General features: G+C 45.7%; 1 protein-coding gene across 1 annotated transcript in view; it reads right to left on the bottom strand.

Annotated features, from left to right (window-relative positions):
* Window positions 1–383: 383 nt before the first annotated feature.
* Window positions 384–25,058, bottom strand: part of zmat5 (zinc finger, matrin-type 5) — a 33,217-nt gene continuing 8,542 nt past the window's right edge. The window contains exons 4-5 of the mRNA XM_072496056.1: window positions 20,089–20,185; window positions 384–1,138 (exon numbers count right to left, since the gene is read on the bottom strand). Of these exons, the coding sequence (XP_072352157.1) occupies window positions 994–1,138; window positions 20,089–20,185 (242 nt within the window). The 3' untranslated portion in view covers window positions 384–993. The remainder of the gene's footprint in view (window positions 1,139–20,088; window positions 20,186–25,058) is intronic.

Genomic DNA, 25,058 nt, shown 5'->3' with positions numbered 1-25,058 from the left:
TTTTCTTAAGTTCTTTAACAATCACTTGATTTGCTGGAGTTTTACTTTTGAGCCAATCAACAAATGATGATGAAACCAAAAGAGAAAATGCTGGAAAATCTCAGCAGGTCTGGCAGCATCTGTAGGGAGAGAAAAGAGCTAACGTTGAGTACAGATTACCCTTTGTCAAAGTGTTTTTACATCAATCAATGATAGGTGCCATGGTGAAACTAGCTTTTCAATTCCAGATGTATTAATTGAATGCTGCCGAGGTAGGATTTGAACCCAAGTCCCCAGACCATTAGTCTGGGTCTCTTGATTACCAGTCCAGCGACATTACCACTACGCCACCATCTCCTTCTGAGGCGGAAATATAAACATATTAGGCACACATTTCTCACAACTTGTACTGAAACAATTTATTTCCGTATAATATAAATTCCTAACTATTTATGTCACTAATGCATGTCTTATCTGTGGCTTTAGGCTTACACTCAAGATGCTTTGCACAGCATGTCTAAATTGAGATTTCTGAAGAAAATCAAGAACTGTGACAGTGCTTTTACTGCTTAAAAATAAATATCTTTGCTATAACCACTAGTTATAATGTTTTTCAAAGGACATGACTTACTAATACAATCATCAGCCAGTCTTGTTGCATGATAAAACACGTGCATATTGTAAAGTAACTGCTTGGTTTCAAACACTTTCCATCAGAATTATTCCAAATTACTACATTTACTATTAATGTTTTATATTTTGTTTGATGATTCTGAAAATTACACAAGTTGTTATGAATTGCATTGCAATGGCTGCAGAAGACGCCAGGTTGATTAGTTGCTCTGCTCAATGTATCACTTCCATGTGGAAATGAAGCTGCTGAGGAACCCTTTTGAATTTCAAAGTGTATCATTCAATTAAGATAACATTCCACATTTAATAGAGTGCCAAGTCCAAGTATATCATCAATCATGTTTTCCCGCACAAAGTTTTGACAAAACGTCTTCTGGAATATTAACCCCATTCAACATTCAGTGCAGTCTTCCATCCTGCAGGAGGAGGAGGATGTAGAGAAGGAGGCAGCTCATGAACTGCATGATATCCTGGAGGTAGCCAGTAAACAGGTTTGTCATCAACCTCTTTTTCCAATTCCAAACCACTGTGTAAAAGAAAAGGATGAAATTCAACATTGTAACATTAAGTGATGTGCAATGAAATAAATTAAACAAAAAACATGATTGTCATGCTATCACAATGCAATATAAACATTCCATTCTTAAGAAAAAGAACAATAGAACATAGAACATAGAACAATACAGCGCAGTACAGGCCCTTCGGCCTACGATGTTGCACCGAAACAAAAGCCATCTAACCTACACTATGCCATTATCATCCATATGTTTATCCAATAAACTTTTAAATGCCCTCAATGTTGGCGAGTTCACTACTGTAGCAGGTAGGGCATTCCACGGCCTCACTACTCTTTGCGTAAAGAACCTACCTCTGACCTCTGTCCTATATCTATTACCCCTCAGTTTAAAGTTATGTCCCCTCGTGCCAGCCATTTCCATCTGCGGGAGAAGGCTCTCACTGTCCACCCTATCCAACCCCCTGATCATTTTGTATGCCTCTATTAAGTCTCCTCTTAACCTTCTTCTCTCCAACGAAAACAACCTCAAATCCATCAGCCTTTCCTCATAAGATTTTCCCTCCATACCAGGCAACATCCTGGTAAATCTCCTCTGCACCCGCTCCAAATCCTCCACGTCCTTCCTATAATGCGGTGACCAGAACTGTACGCAATACTCCAAATGTGGCCATACCAGAGTTCTGTACAGCTGCAACATGACCTCCCGACTCCGGAACTCAATCCCTCTACCAATAAAGGCCAACACTCCATAGGCCTTCTTCACAACCCTATCAACCTGGGTGGCAACTTTCAGGGATCTATGTACATGGACACCTAGATCCCTCTGCTCATCCACACTTTCAAGAACTTTACCATTAGCCAAATATTCCGCATTCCTGTTATTCCTTCCAAAGTGAATCACCTCACACTTCTCTACATTAAACTCCATTTGCCACCTCTCAGCCCAGCTCTGCAGCTTATCTATATCCCTCTGTAACCTGCTACATCCTTCCACACTATCGACAACACCACCGACTTTAGTATCGTCTGCAAATTTACTCACCCACCCTGCTGCGCCTTCCTCTAGGTCATTGATAAAAATGACAAACAGCAACGGCCCCAGAACAGATCCTTGTGGTACTCCACTTGTGACTGTACTCCATTCTGAACATTTCCCATCAACCACCACCCTGTCTTCTTTCAGCTAGCCAATTTCTGATCCACATCTCTAAATCACCCTCAATCCCCAGCCTCCGTATTTTCTGCAATAGCCTACCGTGGGGAACCTTATCAAACGCTTTGCTGAAATCCATATACACCACATCAACTGCTCTACCCTCATCTACCTGTTCAGTCACCTTCTCAAAGAACTCAATAAGGTTTGTGAGGCATGACCTACCCTTCACAAAGCCATGCTGACTATCCCTGATCATATTATTCCTATCTAGATGATTATAAATCTTGTCTCTTATAATCCCCTCCAAGACTTTACCCACTACAGACATGAGGCTCACCGGTCTATTGTTGCCGGGGTTGGCTCTGCTCCCCTTTTTGAACAAAGGGACCACATTTGCTGTCCTCCAGTCCTCTGGCACTATTCCTGTAGCCAATGATGACATAAAAATCAAAGCCAAAGGTCCAGCAATCTCTTCCCTGGCCTCCAGGAGAATCCTAGGATAAATCCCATCAGGTCCCGGGGACTTATCTATTTTAAGCCTGTCCAGAATTGCCAACACCTCATCCCTACGTACCTCAATGCCATCTATTCTATTAGCCTGGGGCTCAGCATTCTCCTCCACAACATTATCTTTTTCCTGAGTGAATACTGACGAAAAATATTCATTTAGTATCTCGCCTATCTCTTCAGACTCCACACACAATTTCCCATCCCTGTCCTTGACTGGTCCTACTCTTTCCCTAGTCATTCGCTTATTCCTGACATACCTATAGAAAGCTTTTGGATTTTCCTTGATCCTTCCTGCCAAATACTTCTCATGTCCCCTCCTTGCTCGTCTTAGCTCTCTCTTTAGATCCTTCCTCGCTACCTTGTAACTATCCATCGCCCCAACCGAAACTTCACACCTCATCTTCACATAGGCCTCCTTCTTCCTCTTAACAAGAGATTCCACTTCCTTGGTAAACCACGGTTCCCTCGCTCAACGCCTTCCTCCCTGCCTGACCGGTTTACTTATCAAGAACACGCAGTAGCTGATCCTTGAACAAGCCCCACTTATCCAGTGTGCCCAACACTTGCAGCCTACTTCTCCACCTTATCCCCCCCAAGTCACGTCTAATGGCATCATAATTGCCCTTCCCCCAGCTATAACTCTTGCCCTGCGGTGTATACTTATCCCTTTCCATCATTAACGTAAACGTCACCGAATTGTGGTCACTGTCCCCAAAGTGCTCTCCTACCTCCAAATCCAACACCTGGCCTGGTTCATTACCCAAAACCAAATCCAACGTGGCCTCGCCTCTTGTTGGCCTGTCAACATATTGTTTCAGGAAACCCTCCTGCACACACTGTACAAAAAACGACCCATCTATTGTACTCGAACTATATCTTTTCCAGTCAATATTTGGAAAGTTAAAGTCTCCCATAATAACTACCCTGTTACTTTCGCACTTATCCAGAATCATCTTCGCCATCCTTTCCTCTACATCCCTAGAACTATTAGGAGGCCTATAAAAAACTCCCAACAGGGTGACCTCTCCTTTCCTGTTTCTAACTTCAGCCCATACTACCTCGGAAGAAGAGTCCCCATCTAGCATCCTCTCCACCACCGTAATACTGCTCTTGACTAGCAGCGCCACACCTCCCCCTCTTTTGCCTCCTTCTCTGAGCTTACTAAAACACCTAAACCCCGGAACCTGCAACATCCATTCCTGTCCCTGCTCTATCCATGTCTCCGAAATGGCCACAACATCGAAGTCCCAGGTACCAACCCATGCTGCCAGTTCCCCTACCTTGTTTCGTATACTCCTGGCATTGAAGTAGACACACTTCAAACCACCTACCTGAACACTGGCCCCCTCCTGCGACGTCAAATCTGTGCTCCTGACCTCTATACTCTCATTCTCCCTTACCCTAAAACTACAATCCAGGTTCCCATGCCCCTGCTGCATTAGTTTAAACCCCCCCAAAGAGCACTAACAAATCTCCCCCCCCAGGATATTTGTGCCCCTCAGGTTCATATATAACCTTGGGGACAGGGCGGTCTCATTAAACCTCCTCTAATTTGCTGCTTCATCAGTTTAACTGGGGTGCAGTTTAGTTGTTTGTCTTTAGTTGTTTGATCAATTTTGTTCTCTGTAAAGTCCAAATTCTAGTTCCCAGTTTTCTCTCGCTCTTTCCTTAGTGGTATTAGATTTGCTAACTTCCAATCCACTGGTTCCAGATACAAGGGACTTTTGGAAAATTACTATCAATGAATCTACTTTTTCTGAAGCCACTTCTTTTAGAATCCTAAAACGTGGGCTATCAGGTCCAGGATATTTTGTCCCATTAAATTGTCTTGTACTTTTTCATTACTACTGCTAATCACTTTAAATTCCTCACTCTCATCAAACCTTTGTTTCCCACTATTTCTGGACGTGCTGTTAGGTGAATTGGACATTCAGAATTCTCCCTCTGTGTACCCGAACAGGCGCCGGAATGTGGCAACTAGGGGCTTTTCAAAGTAACTTCATTGCAGAGTTAATGTAAGCCTACTTGTGACAATAAAGACTGTTATTATTATGACTTGGAGGCTTTCTACTGCAAAAGGTACCATCTGTTGCTCGAGTTTACTTTTTCCTTTCTCTTAAAATTTTTGTCTAAGTTCTCACCATCTATTTTTATATTTCTTGTTAGTTTACTCTCATTTTACTTTCACCCTCTTTTAGCAATCTTTTGTTCATGCGTGGCTGGTTTCTAAATATCTCAATCCTCCAGATTAGTAAATTTCTTGGTAACTTTACAAATCTCTTATTTAATCTAATATCCTTAATTCCTTTGGATAACCTCTGCTTCTCAATCGTATATTCATTGAAAATCATGAATTATTTCTTTAAATATTAACCATTGTTCATCTACTGTCACACTTTTCATCTAATTCCTCATTTTACCATAGCGAATAGTTCTTCATACTTTAACTAGCATTATTTAAATTTAATATTCCAGTTTCAATCTTAAGTGTGTCACTTTCAAACTCAATGTGAAATTCTACCAGGCTATAATCACTCCTCCCCAGAGATTTCTTACTGTGAGATTACTAATTAATCCTGGCTCAATATACAAGACAGATCTAAAATGGCCTCTTCCTTAATTGGTTCCATGATGTATTGTTTCAGGAAACCTTTTTGAATCCATTCCATGAACCTGTCCTCTAAACGACTTTGTTGATTGATTTGCTCAGTCGATATGAAGTTTAAAGTCCCCCACGATTATTTAATTATCATTGTTGCAAGATCATTTTATGTCTTTTTTTTTAATAAACATTTTATGGAGGTATTTTTTGGCATTGCAACAGCAGCAATATAAACAATATACATGAGAATATAAACATAGTGCAAATAACACCTCCCCCCCAACGGGTCCCACCATTAATTAATCCCCTAATCTACACTAACCTAACCCTCTCCCTCTCCCTCTCCCGACGATTAATTTTCCACAAGGAAATCGATGAATGGTTGCCACCTCCGGGTGAACCCTAACAGTGACACTCTCAAGGCGAACTTGATTTTCTCCAAACAGAGAAAGCTAGCCATGTCCAATAGCCAGGTCTCCGACTTCAGGGGCTTTGAGTCCCTCCAAGCTAATAGTATCCGTCTCTGGGCTACCAGGGAAGCAAAGGCCAGAACGTCCACCTCTTTCTCCTCCTGGATTCCCGGATCTTGCGACACCCCAAAAATCGCCACCTCTGGACTCATTGCCACCCTTGTTTTTAATACCTTGGACATGACCTCAGCAAACCCCTGCCAAAATACCCTACGCTTTGGACATGCCCAGAACATGTGGACATGGTTCGCTGGTCCTCCCGCACATTTTGTACACCTGTCTTCCACCCCAAAGAATCTGCTCATCCGGGCCACTGTCATCTTAGCTCGGTCAATGCCCTTGAATTGAATAAGGTTGAACCTGGCACAGGTTGCGGTCGCGTTGACTCTGCTCAACGCGTCCGCCCAAAGGCCCTCCTCTATCTCATCCCCCAGCTCCTCCTCCCACTTTCGCTTCAGCTCCTCGGTCTGTGTCTCCTCTGACCCCATATGTTCCTTGTAAATGTCAAGGACGCTCCCCTCTCCTACCCATCCTCTGGAAATTACCCTGTCCTGAATCCCTCTTAGCGGCAGGATTGGAAGGTTGATACCGGTCTACGCAGAAAGTCCCACACCTGCAGATATCTAAATTTGTTTCCCCTCACCAATGCAAACTTCTCCAGCGCCCTCATACTCGGAAAGCTCCCATCTATAAACAAGTCCCCCATCCTCTCAATCCCCGCTCTCCGCCATATTCGGAACCCCCCCATCCAAATTCCTCGGGGCAAACCGGTGATTATTGCAGATTGGGGACCAGATGCTCCCACTGCCCCCACATATCTCCTCCATTGCCCCCAGACTCTCAGGGCCGCCACCACCACGGGGCTGGTGGAGTACCGCGCCGGCGGGAACTGCAGAGGCGCAGTTACCAACACCCCCAGACTGGTGCCCTTACAAGAAGCTGCCTCCATACGCACCCATGCCGATTCCACTCCCACCAGCCACTTCCTAATCATGGCTATGTTAGCCGCCCAGTAATAATTGCTAAAGTTCGGCAGCGCCAGCCCGCCCTCTCCCCGACTCCGCTCAAGCATTACCCTCCTCACTCGCAGGGACTTGCCCCCCCCCCCCCCCCCCCACACGAATCCCGCAATAACTTTATTGACCCGCTTTAAAAAGGACCGCGGAATAAAGATGGGGAGACATTGAAATACAAACAGGAATCTCGGGAGGACCATCATTTTCACCGTTTGGACTCTCCCAGCTAGAGACAACGGGAGCGCATCCCATCTCCGGAAATCATCTTTCATCTGATCTACCAACCGGGCCACGTTCAATTTATGTAGCCGGTCCCAATCCCGCGCCATTTGGATGCCTAGGTACCTAAAGCTTCCCTCTACTAACCTAAACGGCAGCTCTCCCAGTCGCCTCTCCTGCCCCCTCGCTTGGACCACAAACATCTCACTCTTTCACATATTAAGCTTATATCCTGAGAACCGGTCAAATGCCCCTAAAATTCCCATTTCTTCCATCCCCTCAATTGGATCCGAAACATACAAAAGCAGGTCATCTGCGTAAAGCGAGACTCTGTGCTCAAACCCCCCCCCCGACCAGCCCCTTGAGGCTCTCAGAGCAATTGCCAGCGGCTCTATAGCCAGTGCAAACAGCAGTGGGGAGAGGGGGCATTCCTGTCTCGTCCCCCGGTGCAGTCTAAAATAGTCCGAAGTCGTCCTGTTCGTCTGTACACTCGCCACACGAGCCTGGTACAGCAACCTGACCCAGTCAATAAAGCCCCTTCCAAATCCAAATCGCCCCAGAATCTCCCATAAATAATCCCATTCAACCCGGTCAAAAGTTTTTTCCGCATCCATTGCGACCACTACCTCCACCTCTCTACTTTCCGGGGGCATCATAATAACGTTTAACAGCCTTCTTACATTGGCCACCAGCTGCCTGCCCTTAACGAACCCTGTCTGATCCTCCACAATAACGTCCGGTACACAACGTTCAATCCTGGAGGACAAAATTTTGGCCAACAGTTTGGCGCCTACGTTCAGCAGTGATATCGGCTTGTCGGACCCACATAGCTCCAGGTTCTTATCCCGTTTCAGGATAAGCGAAAATCGTGGCCTGTGACATCGTCTGGGACAGAACCCCTCTTTCCCTTGCCTCATTAAACACCTTCATCAGCAACGGTCCCAATATCCCGGAGAACTTTTTATAGAACTCCGCTGGGTACCCGTCCGGTCCCGGGGCTTTATCCGACTGCATGGCCTTCAAGCCCTCCACTATCTCCTCCAACCCAATCGGGGCCCCCAGCCCTTCGACCAGCTCCGTGTCCACCATCAGGAAAGTCAGCCGCTCCAGGAAGTGCCTCATTCCCTCCGGCCCCGTAGGGGGTGCCGACCTGTACAGCCTACTGTAGAAATCCCTAAACGCCCTGCCGAATCCCCAACCAAGTTCCCATCCCCGTCAATAACTTTCCCCATTTCTCTAGCTGCCTCCCTCTTTCTGAGCTTCTGTGCAAGCATCCTGCTGGTCTACTCTCCATGCTCATAGATTGCCCCCCTCGCCTTTCTGAGCTGTTCCACCGACCCCCCTGTGGTTAACAGGCCGAACTCCGCCTGTAGCCTCCGCAGTTCCCTTAAAAGCCCTATCTCTGGAGTCTCCGCGTACCTCCTGACGACTTGTAGAATCTCTTTTAAGATCATTTTAGGTCTTGATTATTATAATGTCCAACAGTACAGCAATTGTCAGGGGCCTATAAACTACTCCTATCTGTATTTTTTGCCCATTATTTCTCATCACCATCTATGCTGATTCTACTTCCTGCTCTTCTGAGCCAAGATCCTTTCTCCCTTCTATGGGAATTAGAGTTCATTTTGTTTACACCCTTAAGAGTTGAGAGTGGTGAGTGGTGCAAGTGCTACTTCCCTTATTTCGACGGAATAATACCGATATTTAAAAAAATCAACTCCACGCTGAAAAATCCTAGATAATTGTATTCCTCTACAGAGCCCTGAATGGTACTCGCCTGGTATATTTTAAAAGTCAGCAGGTACCCTCTGCCAACAGCACCGAAGGATATCCAGAGCATTGCCATGGGCTTTTGTTATAGATCAATCAATGAAGTTACCACCGATGTATGAGTGTAATTCTGCCTGGGGCCATCACAACATACTGGCATCATTTATAAAAGGTAAAATTAATACCCGATTAGTTAAAAAATTCTCCCAAATACAAAATCTTGTGCTATGCCAAGAATGCAGTCTCCATGTAAAAACTTCCCGATCAAAACAATATCCTGACAAACACAAATGCAGTGATGCATCACTAGAAGACGGCAGTACTATTCTTTTAACATAACCACGTGCAACTCCCCCGACCTAAATATATTCCATTAAAAACTTTTGAATATTGTGCAGTGATGTGATCATGATGCCTCATTGATTTTAACGAAGTATTGGACAACTGTTCACATTTTAAAGTTTTGGCTGCACTGAGCCAATCCTCCCAGACACTCTACCCAAGTGTGGTTGGAAACCAATTACAAGCCTATATGATCAATACCCCTTTTCCAGAATGAATACTTCAATCAGCGCAAAGCTGATAAAGATCTAGCTACACAGGTTTAATATTTTCAATTCAATTTCTATGATTCAGTATGCTTTTTTATATAGAAAACATGCCAATTTAAGTAGACTAACTTAACCCTGCTGCATGGCGGCAAATTAATTCACTATGTCATTGAATGTTAAACTAGGTTTGTTTCTGTATTTCCCCACACGGCAAGATGCTGGATTTGAGCTGTCAGAAAAAAGCAGCAAGTGAAAGCAATTCTGGAAAACAAAGTAACATTTCAGAACTCAAAACCGGACAACAAATCAAGCCAGGTAATTCTCATGGACCAAATTACAAAAACAGCCAAGAAGCCTTGTAGCTGTTCACTTCTCTACAGTCTTGGCTGGAGATAGCATATGGCACTGGAAAGGTTGCAGGGAAACCCAAGGTTAGAAAAAAATTATGTAAAATGAGGACAAATCTTTTATTTTCACTGAATAGAAAGTTTGCCCTGACCAGAGTTAAGCTACTTGGTTTACATTTTCAAACAATGCATAACAGATAACTGTCAATCACCAATAACTGGTGCATTCACCATGGGAATGCATCTACCAAAGTCCACCTGCCAACCAATCTGTACTCTCCTCACACAGTTAAACATTGTTGTTTCCCCTGCCATTGGATGACAGAATCTCTACAGTGCAGAGGAGGCTATTCCGCCCATCAAGTCTGCATCTTACCTAGGCCCACTCCCCCTGCAACCCCACCTAACCTGCACATCTTTGGACACAAAGGGGCAATTTTAGCATGGCCAATCCATCTAACAATCCACATCTTTGGACCGTGGGAGGAAAGCAGAGCGCCCAGAGGAAACCCATGTAAAGATGGGGAGAATGTGCAAACTCCACACAGACATTCACCAAAAGACAGAATTGAACTTGAGTCCCTGGCACTGTGAGGCAGCAGTGTCATCGTGCAATTGTCCTGATGAGTGCAAGACCAAAAGCTTCCACAAAATGTCTTTTCGTAGCAATACTCCTGTTCTGTACTGCCAAACGACCAAAGGTGATATAAGGAGTTTAGACGATAGCATAAAATTTCCAAGATCTTGGTATATTAAGTGAATGGGAAAACCATGGTAAATGGAATTTCAATGTGGACAAATATCCACTTTAGACCTGCACAGGATATAACATGGCACTTTCCAAATGGTGAAAAGATAGAAACAGTAGAGATCCCTATATATAGATTAAAATGTAATGAAGAGGTACAGAAAACAATCAACAAGAGAGGTGGAACACAAGGATGTACAAGTCATGTTTCAGCTATACAAAGTCCTGGACCAACCTCATCGGAGGTAACTATAAGCAGTTCTGGGCATCATACCTTAGGAAAGGTATATTTGTCTTGGAGACAGGGCAGAAAAGGTTTACCAAAATGAGACCTGGACAACAATGGCTAAATCATGACGAAAAATTACACAAACTAGGGTTATATTTGCTGGAATTTAGAAAGTTAAGGAGTGTTTGACTGAGGCTTTTAAGGAGTAAGATTGGGTAGATAGAAATAAATGGTTTCTGCCAGTTAGGAATTCTAGGATTTGAGTGCATAGTCAGAAGATTAAAGCCAGACCGTTCAGGAGTGATATTAGCAAACATGCCGACACAAGGGTGATCAAGATTTGGAAAATCTCTTCCACAAACTGTAATTGATGTTAGATCCATTTGCCAATTTTAAATCTGAGATTAATAGGACTTGGTATTCAAGGGATATGGGGCAACAGTAGGTATATATAGTTAGGTTACAGATCAATCATATTCACAGTGAATGGTGGAACTGGCTCAAGAAGCTGAATGGCTTATTCTTTTTCCGGTGTTCCAAAAGGGACTGAAAAACTTGATGTTCCTCAGTTAATCACAGTAAACGTTCCCACACGTTTCACAAGGTCAATTACAAGTCAAACACTAGAGCAAGTCTGGCTCAGCTATTCTTGCCATTTGGGTCAGAAGGTATTGTATTTGAATCCTGTGCCAGCATTGAGTTCCATCCAAGTGATCGCTGTACGACAGTGCCAAAATAAATCCTGCCATTTATATGTGAAAGAAAACAGAAGCATCAGCATTTTTTTTAATAGATGTGATTAAAATATTCAGGAAGCAAGGAGCTCTCTCACTTTCCTGGCAAATATTCATTCCTCAGCTAATAAAAGTGGTTTTGTCCATTCATTCTCACTTAGGTTTGTGGTGCTGCCTAGTTTGTCTACTTGGAACACTGCATTTCAAAGAAATGTGTGAATCTCAATGTATATAAACACATCCTTGTATAATGTAAATCTCCTGCAACATGTCTATGTCACGCAAAAATTTATGATACCTCAATTTGTACATTTTCATATAAAAATACAAAGGTAACCCTCATTTGCTGCCTTTTTTTTTTAAACCACATTTGAAATGTACCAAGGTAACTAAGCAACCAAGACATCAAGGGGATTGGAGTTTCTTTTCCCCCACCCACTATGCATAAATGTGGATAGAAAATGTGTGATTTGAGTTCATCACCAAACTGGGAGCTCTGCATTCTTCTTGGTCAAAAATAAACAAAGAAGGACTTCCAGTGGCGGCTATGAAGGAGTAAGTCGCACATTTGGTGGCTCGTGCTTTGGTCGGACCTTTGGACCTTTCCCCCGTTTTTCTACCGGACTTGAATTGTAAAACGGATGTTAGTGGCAATTGTTTACTGAATTCCCACTTCGGTGCATGGAGAGAAGGACTAGAAGTGTTCGTAAGGGCAGAAACGAAAAGATAGAGAAGGCTTGGGCTGTAGCTGTAGCAGAAGACAGCATGGCGGAGGTTCGGACCTCTGGCTTGTCGCCCCAGCAGTCTATGGAGCAGCTGATGAAAGTCATTCAGGAAAGCTTTGCTGCGCAGAAACGGGACTGCTTGAACCCGATAAAAGAGTCGATTGAGCGGTTGGAGCATAGATTGGACGCCCAGGATCGGGCGTTCCAGAAGGTGGAGAAAGCGCTGGCTGAGCAGGAGGAACATCAGACTGCGGTGGAGCTGGGGGTGGTGATGCTGAGGGACCAGCAGAAGAAGCTCCTGGAGAAGGTGAAGGACCTAGAATATAGGTCCCGCCGGCAGAACCTAAGAATTGTCTGGCTCCCGGAGGAGTCTGAAGGAACGGACGCTGGGGCATACATCACAGACATGTTTGTGAAGCTGCTGGGAGATGGGGCATTCTCCCGGCCCTTGGAGGTGGATAGGGCTCACACAGCACTCGCGAGGAAGCCGCAAATGGGAGACCCTTTCGAGGGCAATGGTGGTGAGATTCCACAGGTTCTCTGATAAGGAGTGCATTCTACAGTGGGCCAAGCAGAAACGGAGCTGTAAATGGGACAATAGCATCCTGCGGGGTTACCAGGACCTGATGGCCAGGAGGAGAGCAGGCTTCAACCAGATCTGGTCAATCCTTTTTAAGAAAAAGGTGAAGTTTGGACTGTTATACCCAGCCCGTCTCTGGATCACGCATGAGGATCAGCACTTCGACTTCGAGTCGCCTGAGGACACGTTGGAAGGGCTAGTGATGGATTGAGAACTTTTGAACTTGGCTGCAACGTTCATGTTTTTGTTTCTTCTTTTTGTTGCTCTGTTTTTTGTTAAAAGTTTCTCGTTTTGCGTTTCATGAAAGATGTTTGTGATGCTGTTTGCATTGATTTGGAACCAGCGGTAGAGCGGAGTGAGTTACGGTTTTCATTTGCACTGTTGGGGGATGGAGGTGTGCTTGTTTTGATCTTGGTGTTTTTGTGTTGGGCAATTGTGTGGGGGTTGTTTGATGTTGGAGTTTGTTTGTATGAGCGGGGGTGGGGTGGGGAGGGAACAATAGGTGGGAGACTATCTGGCACCGGGGATGGGCCACCAAGCTAGCTGGGCGAGCTAGCTCTCGGAGGCGCAATGGGGGGTGTGCATATGTTTGGTTTAGTAAAGGGGTTGGGTTACAGGATGTTGTTACTGGGGGGGGGGGGGGGGAGGTGAATGTTCTGCTGACGAGGGAGGGACTTGGACAGAGAGGAGGTTGGGGGCGGGGGCTGCCTGGGATGGACCGGTGGAGGCACGGAGCATGGGCTGGAGGCGGGCCTAAAAAAGGGGATGGTTGATCGGCAGAGGGGGGGGGCAATGAGCCCCCAACTAGGCTGATCACCTGGAATGTTTGAGGGTTAAATGGGCCAGTCAAAAGGGCACGCGTGTTCGCGCATCTTAGGGGATTGAAGGCAGGCGTGATAATGTTGCAGGAGACGCACCTTAGACTAATGGACCAGGTTAGACTGAGGAAAGGCTGGGTCAGTCAGGTCTTGATCATTAAGCGGGTGGTGTTTGAGGCGGGTAGAATAGTTTCGGACGTGGGAGGTCGGTACATTATGGTCAGTGGGAAGCTAGAGGGGGTGCAGGTGGTATTAGCAAACGTGTATGCGCCAAATTGGGATGATGTGGAGTTTATAAAGAGGATGCTGGGGAAGATACCGGCCCTGGACTCGCACAGGTTGGTCATGGGAGGGGATTTCAACACAGTTATGGACCCTGGCTTGGACCGGTCAAGCTTGAAAACGGGCAGGGTGCCAGCAATGGCAAAGGAACTAAGAGGGTTCATGGAGCTGATTTGGGGTGGGGGGCCTCCATGGCGATTTGGACAGCCAAGGGTGAAGGAGTTTTCCTTCTATTCACACGTGCATAAAGCGTATTCCCGGCTGGATTTCTTTATTTTGAGCAGGGCCTTGCTGGCTGGGGTGGTGGACACGGGGTACATGCCGATTACAATCTCAGACCATGCTCCGCACTGGGTTAACCTGCAGGTTAGTAAAGACAGTAACCAGCGCCCGCACTGGAGGTTGGATGTGGGACTCTTGGCGGATGGAGGGGTGTGCGAGCGGCTGAGGAAATGTATTCAGAGCTACCTGCAGATCAATGACACGGGGGAAATTTCAGCAGCGGTGGTGTGGCAAGCACTGAAGGCAGTGGTCAGGGGGGAGCTGATCTCGATCCGGGCCCATAGGGAGAAGGTGGACAGGGCAGAGACGGACCGACTGGTAAAGGAGATACTACAGATTGATAGAAGGTATGCGGAGACCCCAAAGGCAGGGCTTTTAAGGGAACGGCGGAGGTTACAGGCAGAGTTTAGCTTGCTGACCACAGGGAGATCGGTGGAGCAGCTGAGAAAGGTGAGGGCGGCGATCTATGAATATGGAGAGAAGGCCAGCAGAATGCTTGCACAGCAGCTTAGGAAGAGGGAGGCAGCCTTGGAGATATCTTTGGAGAATTATCAAAATTCACTAGACTCTGGGGTGGTCCCAGAGGATTGGAAAGTAGCAAACGTGACACCACTGTTTAAAAAAGGAGGTCGGCAGAAAGCGGGTAATTATAGGCCGGTAAGCTTAACTTTGGTTGTAGGGAAAATGCTGGAATCTATCATTAAGGAGGAAATAGCGGGGTACCTGGAGGGAAATTGTCCCATTGGGCAGACGCAGCATGGGTTCACAAAGGGTAGGTCGTGTCTGACTAATTTGGTAGAATTTTGAGGACGTTACCAGTGCAGTAGATAACGGGGAGCCAATGGATGTGGTATATCTGGATTTCCAGAAAGCTTTTGACAAGGTGCCACACAAAAGGCTGCTGCATAAACTAAAGATGCATGGCATTGAGGGTAAAGTGGTAGCATGGGTAGAGGATTGGTTAACTAACAGAAAGCAGAGAGTGGGGATAAATGGGTGTTTCTCTGGTTGGCAACCTGTAACTAGTGGGGTCCCTCAAGGATCAGTGTTGGGCCCGCAGTTGTTCACAATTTACATAGACGATTTGGAGTTGGGGACCAAGTGCAATGTGTCAAAGTTTGCAGACGACACTAAGATGAGTGGTAAAGCAAAACGTGCAGAGGATACCGGAAGTCTGCAGAAGGATTTGGATAGGTTAGGTGAATGGGCTAGGGTCTGGCAGATGGAATTCAATGTTGCCAAGTGTGAGGCTATCCATTTTGGGAGGAATAACAGCAGAATGGATTACTATTTAAACGGTAAGATGTTAAAACATGCTGCTGTGCAGAGGGACCTGGGTGTGCTGGTGCACGAGTCGCATAAAGTTGGCGTGCAGGTGCAACAGGTGATTAAGAAGGCTAATCGAGTTTTGTCTTTCATTGCTAGAGGGATGGAGTTCAAGACTAGGGAGGTTATGCTGCAATTGTATAGGGTGTTGGTGAGGCCGCATCTGGAGTATTGTGTTCAGTTTTGGTCTCCTTACCTGAGAAAGGACATATTAGCACTGGAGGGAGTGCAGAGGAGATTCACTAGGTTGATCCCAGAGTTGAGGGGATTAGATTATGACGAGAGGTTGAGTAGACTGGGACTGTACTCATTGGAGTTTAGAAGGATGCGGGGGGATCTTATTGAGACATATAAAATTATGAAGGGAATAGATAGGATAGATGCGGGCAGGTTGTTTCCACTGGTAGGGGAAAGCAGAACTAGGGGGCATAGCCTCAAAATAAGGGGAGGTAGATTTAGGACGGAGTGTAGGAGGAACTTCTTCACCCAAAGGGTTGTGAATCTCTGGAATTCCTTGCCCAGTGAAGCAGTTGAGGCTCCTTCTTTAAGCGTTTTTAAGAAAAAGATAGATGTCTTTCTAAAGAATAAAGGGATTCGGGGATATGGTGTACGGGCCGGAGAGTGGAGCTGAGTCCACAAAGATCAGCCATGATCTCATTAAATGGCAGAGCAGGTTCGAGGGGCCAGATAGCCTACTCCTGTTCCTAGTTCTTATGTTCTTATGATAGGGAATGTAAAGGACAGAGATGGGAACCTGGTTGGTAATTCAGTTGGGCTGAATAAGGCGTTTAGGAATTTCTACAGCAGGCTGTACAGGTCGGAACCCCCTACAGGGCTGGAGGGGATGAGGCACTTCTTGGAGGGGCTGAATTTCCCAAAGGTGGATGGGGAGCGGGTAGAAGGGCCCCAATCGGGCTGGAAGGCTTGAAGGCCATGCAGGCGGGTAAAGCCCCCGGTCCGGACGGGTACCCAGTGGAGTTTTATAAAACGTTCTTGGGGATATTGGGGCCGGTGTTGTTGAGAATGTTGAATGAGGCAAGGGAAAGAGGGGTGTTGCCCCCAACGATGTCACAGGCAACAATTTTGCTGATTCTTAAGCGGGACCTATAGTGGGTCCTATAGGCCGATCTCCCTGTTGAATGTAGATGCCAAGTTGCTGACCAAAATCTTGTCCTCCAGGATCGAGGATTGTGTTCCGGACGTTATTGGGGAGGACCAGACGGGGTTTGTTCAGGACAGGCAGTTGGTGGCCAATGTCAGAAGGCTGTTAAATGTGATCATGATGCCCCCCGAAGGTAGGGAGGTGGAGGTCGTGCTCGATGGATGCAGAAAAGACTTATGTTTGGGTAGAATGGGACTATCTGTGGATACTGGGACGGTTCGGATTCGTGCGGGACTTTCTTGACTGGGTCAGGTTACTGTATCAGGCTCCTGTGGCAAGTGTACGGAAGAATAGGCCATCATCGGACTATTTTAGACTGCACCGGGGACGAGAGAGGGATGCCCCCTCTCCCCACTGTTGTTTGCGCTGGCTATAGAGCCGTTGGCAATTGCTCTGAGAGCCTTGAGGCGCTGGAGAGGACTGGTCTGGAGGGGGAGGTGCAAACGATGAAGATGACGGTCCTCCCCAGATTCCTATTGATATTTCAGTGTCTCCCCATCTTTATTCCGCGGTCCTTTTTTAAGCGGGTCAACAGAGCGATCACGGGCTTCGTCTGGGCAGGCAAGACCCCGCGTATAAGGAAGGTAATGCTTGAGCGGAGTCGGGGAGAGGGCGGGCTGGCGCTGCGCGGTACTCCACCAGCCCAGTGGTGGTGGCGGCCCTGAGAGTTTGGGGCCAGTGGAGGCGACATGGGGGAGCATCGATCTGGGCTCCAATCTGTCATAAACACCGGTTTGCCCCGGGGAGTATGGACGGGGGGTTCCGGTTATGGCGGCGAACAGGAATTGAGAGGATGTGGGATATAGAGGGAGCTTTCCGAGTATGAGGGTGTCGGAGGAAAATTTTGGGTTGGCGAGGGGAAACAAATTTAGGTATCTGCAGGTGCGGGACTTCCTTCGTAAATAGGTGTCAACCTTCCCGCTCCAACCGCTAAGGGGGATTCAGGACAGGGTAGTTTCCAGATGATGGGTAGGAGAAGGGAGCGTCTTGGACATTTATAAGGAGCTTATGGGGTCAGAGGCGATGCAGACAGAGGAGCTGAAGCGCAAGTGGGAAGAGGATCTGGGAGGTGAGTAGAGGATGGTCTATGGGCAGACCCGTTGAGTAGAGTCAATTTAAGTCAATTTAAGGTTGTTCACCGGGCTCACATGACAGTGGCCCGGATGAGCAGATTCTTTGGGGTGGAAGACAGGTGCGCAAAATGTGCAGAAGGACCGGCGAACCATGTCCACATGTTTTGGACATGGCCAAAGCTTAGGGGATTTTGGCAGGGATTTGCGGACTTCATGTCCACGGTGTTAAAAACAAGGGTGGCCCTTAGTCCAGAGGTGGCGATTTTCGGGGTGTCAGAAGACCCGGGAATCCAGGAGGAGAAAGAGGCAGACGTTCTGGCCTTTGCTTCCCTGGTAGCCCGGAGATGGATACTATTAGCATGTAGGGACTCAAAGCCCCGAAGTCGGAGAGCTGGCTATCGGACATGGCTAGCTTTCTCTGTTTGGAGAAAATCAAGTTCGCCTTGAGAGGGTCACTGTTAGGTTCACCCGGAGGTGGCAACTGTTCGTCGACTTCTTTGTGGGAAATTAATCATCAGCAGACAGACAGGGGGGGGGGGGGGGGGGGTAGTTTTGATTAGAGTAGGGGGTTAATAAGGGTGGGACCTGTACGAGAGGTAAATGGCTTTCGCACTATGTTTATGGTTTCATGTATATTGTTTATTTTGTTGTTGTTACTGTACCAAAATTACCTCAATAAAATGTTTATTAAAAGAAAATAAAAAATAAACAAAGAAAAAACACCTCACTCATACACAATATGGTTCCACAAAAATAATGACATGCAGTTTAGCACTGCCCTTCACCTGGACGATCCCACACTGCATGTGGTCATCAGGGTTGTGAAAAGCACAGGACTGAGCTTACAAAACAGCAGACATAAGGGACGAAATTCTCCCGAAACGGCGCGATGTCCGCCGACTGGCGCCCAAAACGGCGCCAATCAGACGGGCGTCGCGCCACCCCAAAGGTGCAGAATGCTCCGCATCTTTGGGGGCCGAGCCCCAACATTGAGGGGCTAGGCCGACGCCGAAGGAATTTCCGCCCCGCCAGCTGGCGGAAACAGCCTTTGTTGCCCCGCCAGCTGGCACAGAAATGACATCTCGGGGCGGAGCATGCGCGGGAGCGTCAGCGGCCGCTGACAGTTTCCCACGCATGCGCAGTGGAGGGAGTCTCTTCCGCCTCCGCCATGGTGGAGACCGTGGCGGAGGCAGAAGGGAAAGAGTGCCCCCACGGCACAGGCCCGCCCGCGGATCGGTGAGCCCCGATCGCAGGCCAGGCCACCGTGGGGGCACCCCCCGGGGTCAGATCGCCCCGCCCCCCCCCCCCCCCCCCCCCCCCCCCAGAGCCCGCCAACACCGCCTTGTCCCGCCGGTAAGGAAGGTGATTTAATTTACGCCGGCGGGACAGGCAATTTATCGGCGGGACTTCGGCTCATTCGGGCCGGAGAATCGAGCGGGGGGGCCCGCCAACCAGCGCCATTCCCGCCCCCGCCGAATCTCCGGTGCCGGAGACTTCGGCAACCGGCAGGGGCGGGATTCACGCCAGCCCCCGGCGATTCTCCGACCCGGCGGGGGGTCGGAGAATGTCGCCCCATATCTGCCCTAGGAGGGCCTATGATTACAAACAAAAGAATAGAACAATACGTCATTCTTCAGGACTATAGATTCTCGCTACTAAGCAAACAGATTCCATAAATGCAATTTGTTAGCACTTCAAAACTGTATATAGTTTTTTTGAAAAAGCATGCAAAGTTTAATTTTCTTCAATGTTAAAAGAGCAATGTGAAAGTAATGTTATTACTTGTTATTCACTTTTTTTTCTGTGGTTATATACTATGATTGAAACTGTAACAAATGGTGCATCATTTTTATTTATTTGTCGATGTAAAGTCCCCTCCCTGTGTATTCTAAAAAAAGAAAACAATCTTATGAGGAAAAAGTAAAATATAAATGAAATGTGCATAACCTGTGGAATTGCTGATGGTAAATTTGGGGGGTTACACTATTTTACAATGACAGGATTAGAAGATTACATCCAAAGCATTATTCTGCTTGCAATGGCTACATTGTGTTTCACTAGTCTGCCTTTTTAAGGCCTCAAAGTCAAATTACTGCCAAAATTAATCAAAAGGTAATTGTTGTTGATGGGAATTTGTTTAAAAGCAGCTGCTGTAAATCCGCAACTTCAGTCAGAACAAACCAGCAGCACCGGGTGTCTGGCTGTTTTTGTCCTTTAAACAAAAAAAACTATTTCTTGTTGATTAGATTTCCCATCTGTCGAGTTACAAATTGTAGCTGATTGGTTCAATTAGCATGTTCACAAATCAGCTGCAACTGTAAGTTTGTCCAATATAGCAGTTGCGATGTATATAAATTACCTGCTGTGTGGATTGCTCTCTTTCCTCTTCGCTCTCTTTGCCAGCCATTCATCAATATCAGGTACTGGTCTGTCACGGTGTCCTACTTTGTTTTCTTCTGTAAAAAATGCATTTCAAATAATACTGATAGAACAAATGCAAAATTTTCAAAATACATATTAACAATTGCTTAAGCATAGTTTGTGTGAGGAACTTAACAAATTTGCTTACCCAATTTTTAAATAATGTATACAATGATATTGTGTGTTCAAAAGACAATACCAATGGAGGAATGTAAATAATAAACCATTCCATTCTTGTGCTTTCACTCAATCGCATGAAAGGGTTTTGTAAGGTGTTATTGCTCAAGGGCACTCCATCAATTAGATTGGAAAATTTACAAAATGCTTATCCCGTTTCTCTGATTTTTCTGTTGTTTTCTTTCTTGTGATCAGTGATTCAGTTTACCATTGCCTTGCTCATTCCTCACCCACAAGTTAGCTAGATTGGAGATGCTGCTTCTGCTGTTTGCAAAATTTCTATGACAATCTCAGCAATTCTTTTTTTCATACCAACTTCTTTAGTTGACTGTACAATAACTGGAAATCAGTAATCAACATAGCAAACAGAATATGGATATATCTAGCACAAGCTAGAGGAAGTAATGTTTAAACTCATACTGCAGTAGTAACTGCCCTTAAGACATAGGACATAAGACATAGGAGCAGAATTAGGCCACTCAGCCCATCGAGTCTGTTCCGCCATTCAATCATGGCTGATATTTTCTCATCCCCATTCTTCTGCCTTCTCCCCGTAACCCCTGATCCCCTTATTAATCAAGAACCTATATATCTCTGTCTTAAAGACACTCAGTGATTTGGCCTCCACAGCCTTCTGCGGCAAAGAGCTCCACAGATTCACCACCCACTGGTCTTCAAGATTCAAGTGAAAATTCCCCTCAGCAGATAGTGAAGGGCACAGCAAAAGACTGATTATTAATGGATAGAATCAGGAGAAAGGTGCAGAGAACGTGACTGTTTCAGCCTTTGAAAGGTGACTGAAAGACCTTATACAGGAATATAAAAGATGAATACTGTACAATATTCCAAATTAAACCACGCCAGTCAGAGAGTGAACATATGTTCAAACTAGCAAAAAAATAAATTTAGGTCTGATATAAGTATTACACAGTAGATGGAATAATTTTTCTGAGTGGAGTGGGGAGGGAAAATCATTTAAGAAACAGCTTGTTATCCTGATTGGGAGGTGTACGAGGCGGGCAGGAATCGGAGTGAACAACTTTTGGCTTTTTTTTGAACGACAGGGACTATAACGTTTCTCATCTGTATTTATCTTGTCACCTTCCAAATAGCTCATGAAAATCGAAAGCTCACTGAATGAAATATTAAGAATCGATCCTGCAGAAACGACTATAAGCTGTATGTCTTACAGTTAGCATCAAACTACCAAGTTGGATAGAGAGGATTCAAGATCCTCAAGGATATCAATAAATTGAAAATGAAAAACTGCTTACCCATGGTTTTGAAAATGATAATGAGGGACATGGGATGAAGCTCTGAAGAGTTAAGGAGAATGGGCAGAAACAATTACAATCTGTTTCACAGAGAGTGGTCAATGTTAAGAAGACGTCTCAAAGAGGTGACTGAAGCTGATCGCATCAGTAATTTAAGCAAGAGTGATGCAGACATTTGAGGGAGAATTGTTGGACAAGGTGATGGCAGAACTGTTGAATGTTCTGCAAGCTTTGAAGTCCAACTGAACAGGCAAATGGGATCTTGGTTTAACATTTCAAAGAATTCACAGTCCAAAGATGTGCGTGTTGGGTGGATTGGCCAGGATAAATTGCTCCTTAGTACGCAGGTTAGGCTATGGGGTTACGGGGATAGGAGGGAGTGGGAATGGGTAGAGTGCTCATTCGAAGGGTCGGTGCAGACTCAATGGGCTGAATGGTCTCTTTCTGCACTGTAGTGATTCGATGATTTCTTGCAAAATGATAGTGCTGAGAAGGTGCTGCAGTCAAGAGTGGCTATTGTTCGGATGAAATGTTAAATTGAGTCCTCGTCTACTTCCAGGATTCCGTGTCAATATTCAAAGAGCAAAGACTGCCCAATGGACTGCCCAACATCCCTCACTTAAAGAATACCAAAAATACATCAAACCATTCAACAAATCGTTATTTGTGGGATCTTGCTACGTATCAAATTGGTTGCCACAGGTGGCTAAACAACTGCACTGACAAACTGACCAACTGGTTGTAAAACATTTTGACACGTGATAAGTGAGGGCGGCAGGGTGGCGCATTGCTGCCTTACGGCTCCGAAACCTGGGTTCAATCCTGGCCCCGGGTCACTGTCTGTGTGGAGTTTGCACATTCTCCCCGTGTCTGCATGGGTCTTGATGTGTTAGGCTGACTGGTTCGATGTGGACTGCACTTGATGCAGGGTAGCTAGAAGCAGACGTCTAATACTGGAGAAAATCCAACACTGTTTTATTCAACTATAGAACTGATATACATGTTCAGCTGTGGGTCGACACTATACTGAACTGACTGGAGACCTTGTATTAGCCTGACCAGACTTACTAGCTACCGCATGGTGTTTGCACTGGCTAGCTCGTGGACTCTGACTGTCTCAGTGGTTGGGTCCAGAGAGAGCGGGAAACCTAGTGCCCTCTGGCTTTATAGTGGTAGTGTCCTGTCTGGTGATTGGCTGCACTGTGTTGTGTGCTTATTGGTTGTCCTGTATGTCAATCACTGCCTGTCTGCACTTCAGTATATACATGAGTAGATATTATGACAGGTCTCACCACCACGTCCAAAGATGAGCAGGGTAGGTGGATTGGCCACGCTAAATTGCTCTTTAATTGGAATTTTTTTTTAAAATGTGATAAACTAACTCTTTTTAAAAAGCTCTGGAGCCAGCAAGGTGGGTCTAAATAGCCTTTTCCAGTCCTGAACATTTCTACATTAAGATAGTAGTAGTATATTTGGTGACAAACACAACAGCGACACCTGCTGGAAGGGTTAGAGATTAATTTTACCTCATTGTCGTCTCTAACCACATTCCATTAATATATTAACTTCTACAGTAGACTAGCTTAATTTCTTCACTTGCTACATATTTACAATGGATTAGCTAGCACGGGAGCTCACTTTGTGGGGGAAACAGTAACTGACAGCCGATCGTATCAGCCTCTGGCACATTTAAAGTTAGTATGCATCACATAGAATTTTAAAAAGTATAAAATTTAAAAATTAACCTCAGACAATACATCGGAAATAATAGGCCACTCAATATAAAATCTGTTCATACCACTTTGTATATTTAATTTAGTGCAGGTTTTATGAGCTCTCTGTGGAGTTGCCAGCAAGAGCTTTCTGCTTCTGGGCATGCCAGTATGAGTCCACTAAAACAAATTAGTAGAAAACTGTGGCTGGGGAGCACGGAAGCAGATATCCCTGGGCAACGAACCTCTAATAATTTCAGTTAAAGTTATTCAAAGAAAAATGAACTAAACTATAAAGCTTCACAGTCGCCAACCACAAAAATAGAATCAGGTGAGATTTGGGTTGTCCTCTGTTACCTTCAAAGTGCAAAAACCCACAATTCAGCATGGAGGGGCTACAATTATTTTGCATGATACTTTCACCAGTGAAACAGTTGCCAATTTACCTACTGGATATAAATTACAGAATGGAAATGGTCAGAAAACTCAAATTTAAAAATTTATTTTAAAAAACTTAAGTGGACTGGATTCTCCGTCACCTGCCGCTGACAGTGGTGTTCCCGATGTAGCGGAGAATCCAGCATTGGGGGAAAACGGGATTGGCGCAGGAGCAATTTCCGATGCTTCAGTCCTCCCCTGATGGTGGGATAGAGGTTCGCGCTCTGCGCTAGCGGGAGGATGCAAATGGGTCATTAAACCCATTTGAATCTTATTAACGGGCCGGGCACCATATTTTCCGGTCCGGGAGATCCTAACACACGTGCAACTGCTGCGGTGTACCAAGGGAGTTGCTCCCAAAGTCTATCGGAGGGCCACCCAACTCCCACCAAATCCCCCCTCTACCTACCTCCCCACCAGAGACCCCCTAGTTAAAGAGACCCCCCCCCCAGAAGAGAGATCCCTGAATGGTGCTGCTTCTTGTGCCAGCAGGTGTATTGCACAGGTAAGTTTTAAAGCAGTGATTTTTTCCCCCCCCACTGCCTCTGGACTGCTCTTGCCTTCAGGCAGGGATCGCTCTTTTGAGGGGGGGGGGGGGGTCTCTCTAATTAGGGCTTATCAGGATTAGGAATCCCAGAGTGAGCACAAATCATGTTCAATTCAGCCCCGGCAGGAGAACATAGTCTCTCAAATGGAAAACCCTGCCCAGTATCTTCGGTTAGTAACACAGTAACGTTAGTAATACAGTAAAACCTCATTTAAGTTGAAATGCTTGGGAATTATGAAGATAAGTCTCTTGAACAGGAGTCAAGATAAATATTTGTTCTACCATCTTTACATCAACCAGAGACAGAATGACTTTTTAGTGCTCCAGACAAAGCCAGGCAAGTTTTCAAGTATAGCATTGGGCAACTCTGGCTGGCAAACCAGTTGATATATCAGTTGTAGTCGCAGCTAATCTAGCTGCTATGAGAATAAAGAACAGATTTCACAGGCACCTGTGACAGTCAATTTTTGCTTCGGCTTCACAGCACGATAAAGAGTTTCCCAGTCAGATAAGAAAGATGCATTATTCAAGTCAGTGTAGCTGGCTGTGGAATTGACAAGGATGAACAGGGGGTACTCAGGTCGACTGTCCATCAACAGTTAGCTAAATAGTGCATGGGCATTTTTTATATGAGCCCGGATGGTAATATTTACATACAACCATTTGAACTGAATCTTGTTTGCATTCAACAGCTATATGCGAGCACTTTGATCAAGAATCTTCAGTTTCTCTCCCCGATTCAAGAACATGGAGGCTAATT

This window comes from Scyliorhinus torazame, chromosome 1 (genome assembly GCF_047496885.1).
Source record: "Scyliorhinus torazame isolate Kashiwa2021f chromosome 1, sScyTor2.1, whole genome shotgun sequence".
Lineage (NCBI taxonomy): Eukaryota > Metazoa > Chordata > Chondrichthyes > Carcharhiniformes > Scyliorhinidae > Scyliorhinus > Scyliorhinus torazame.
This window is presented reverse-complemented; position numbering and strand designations above follow the sequence as displayed.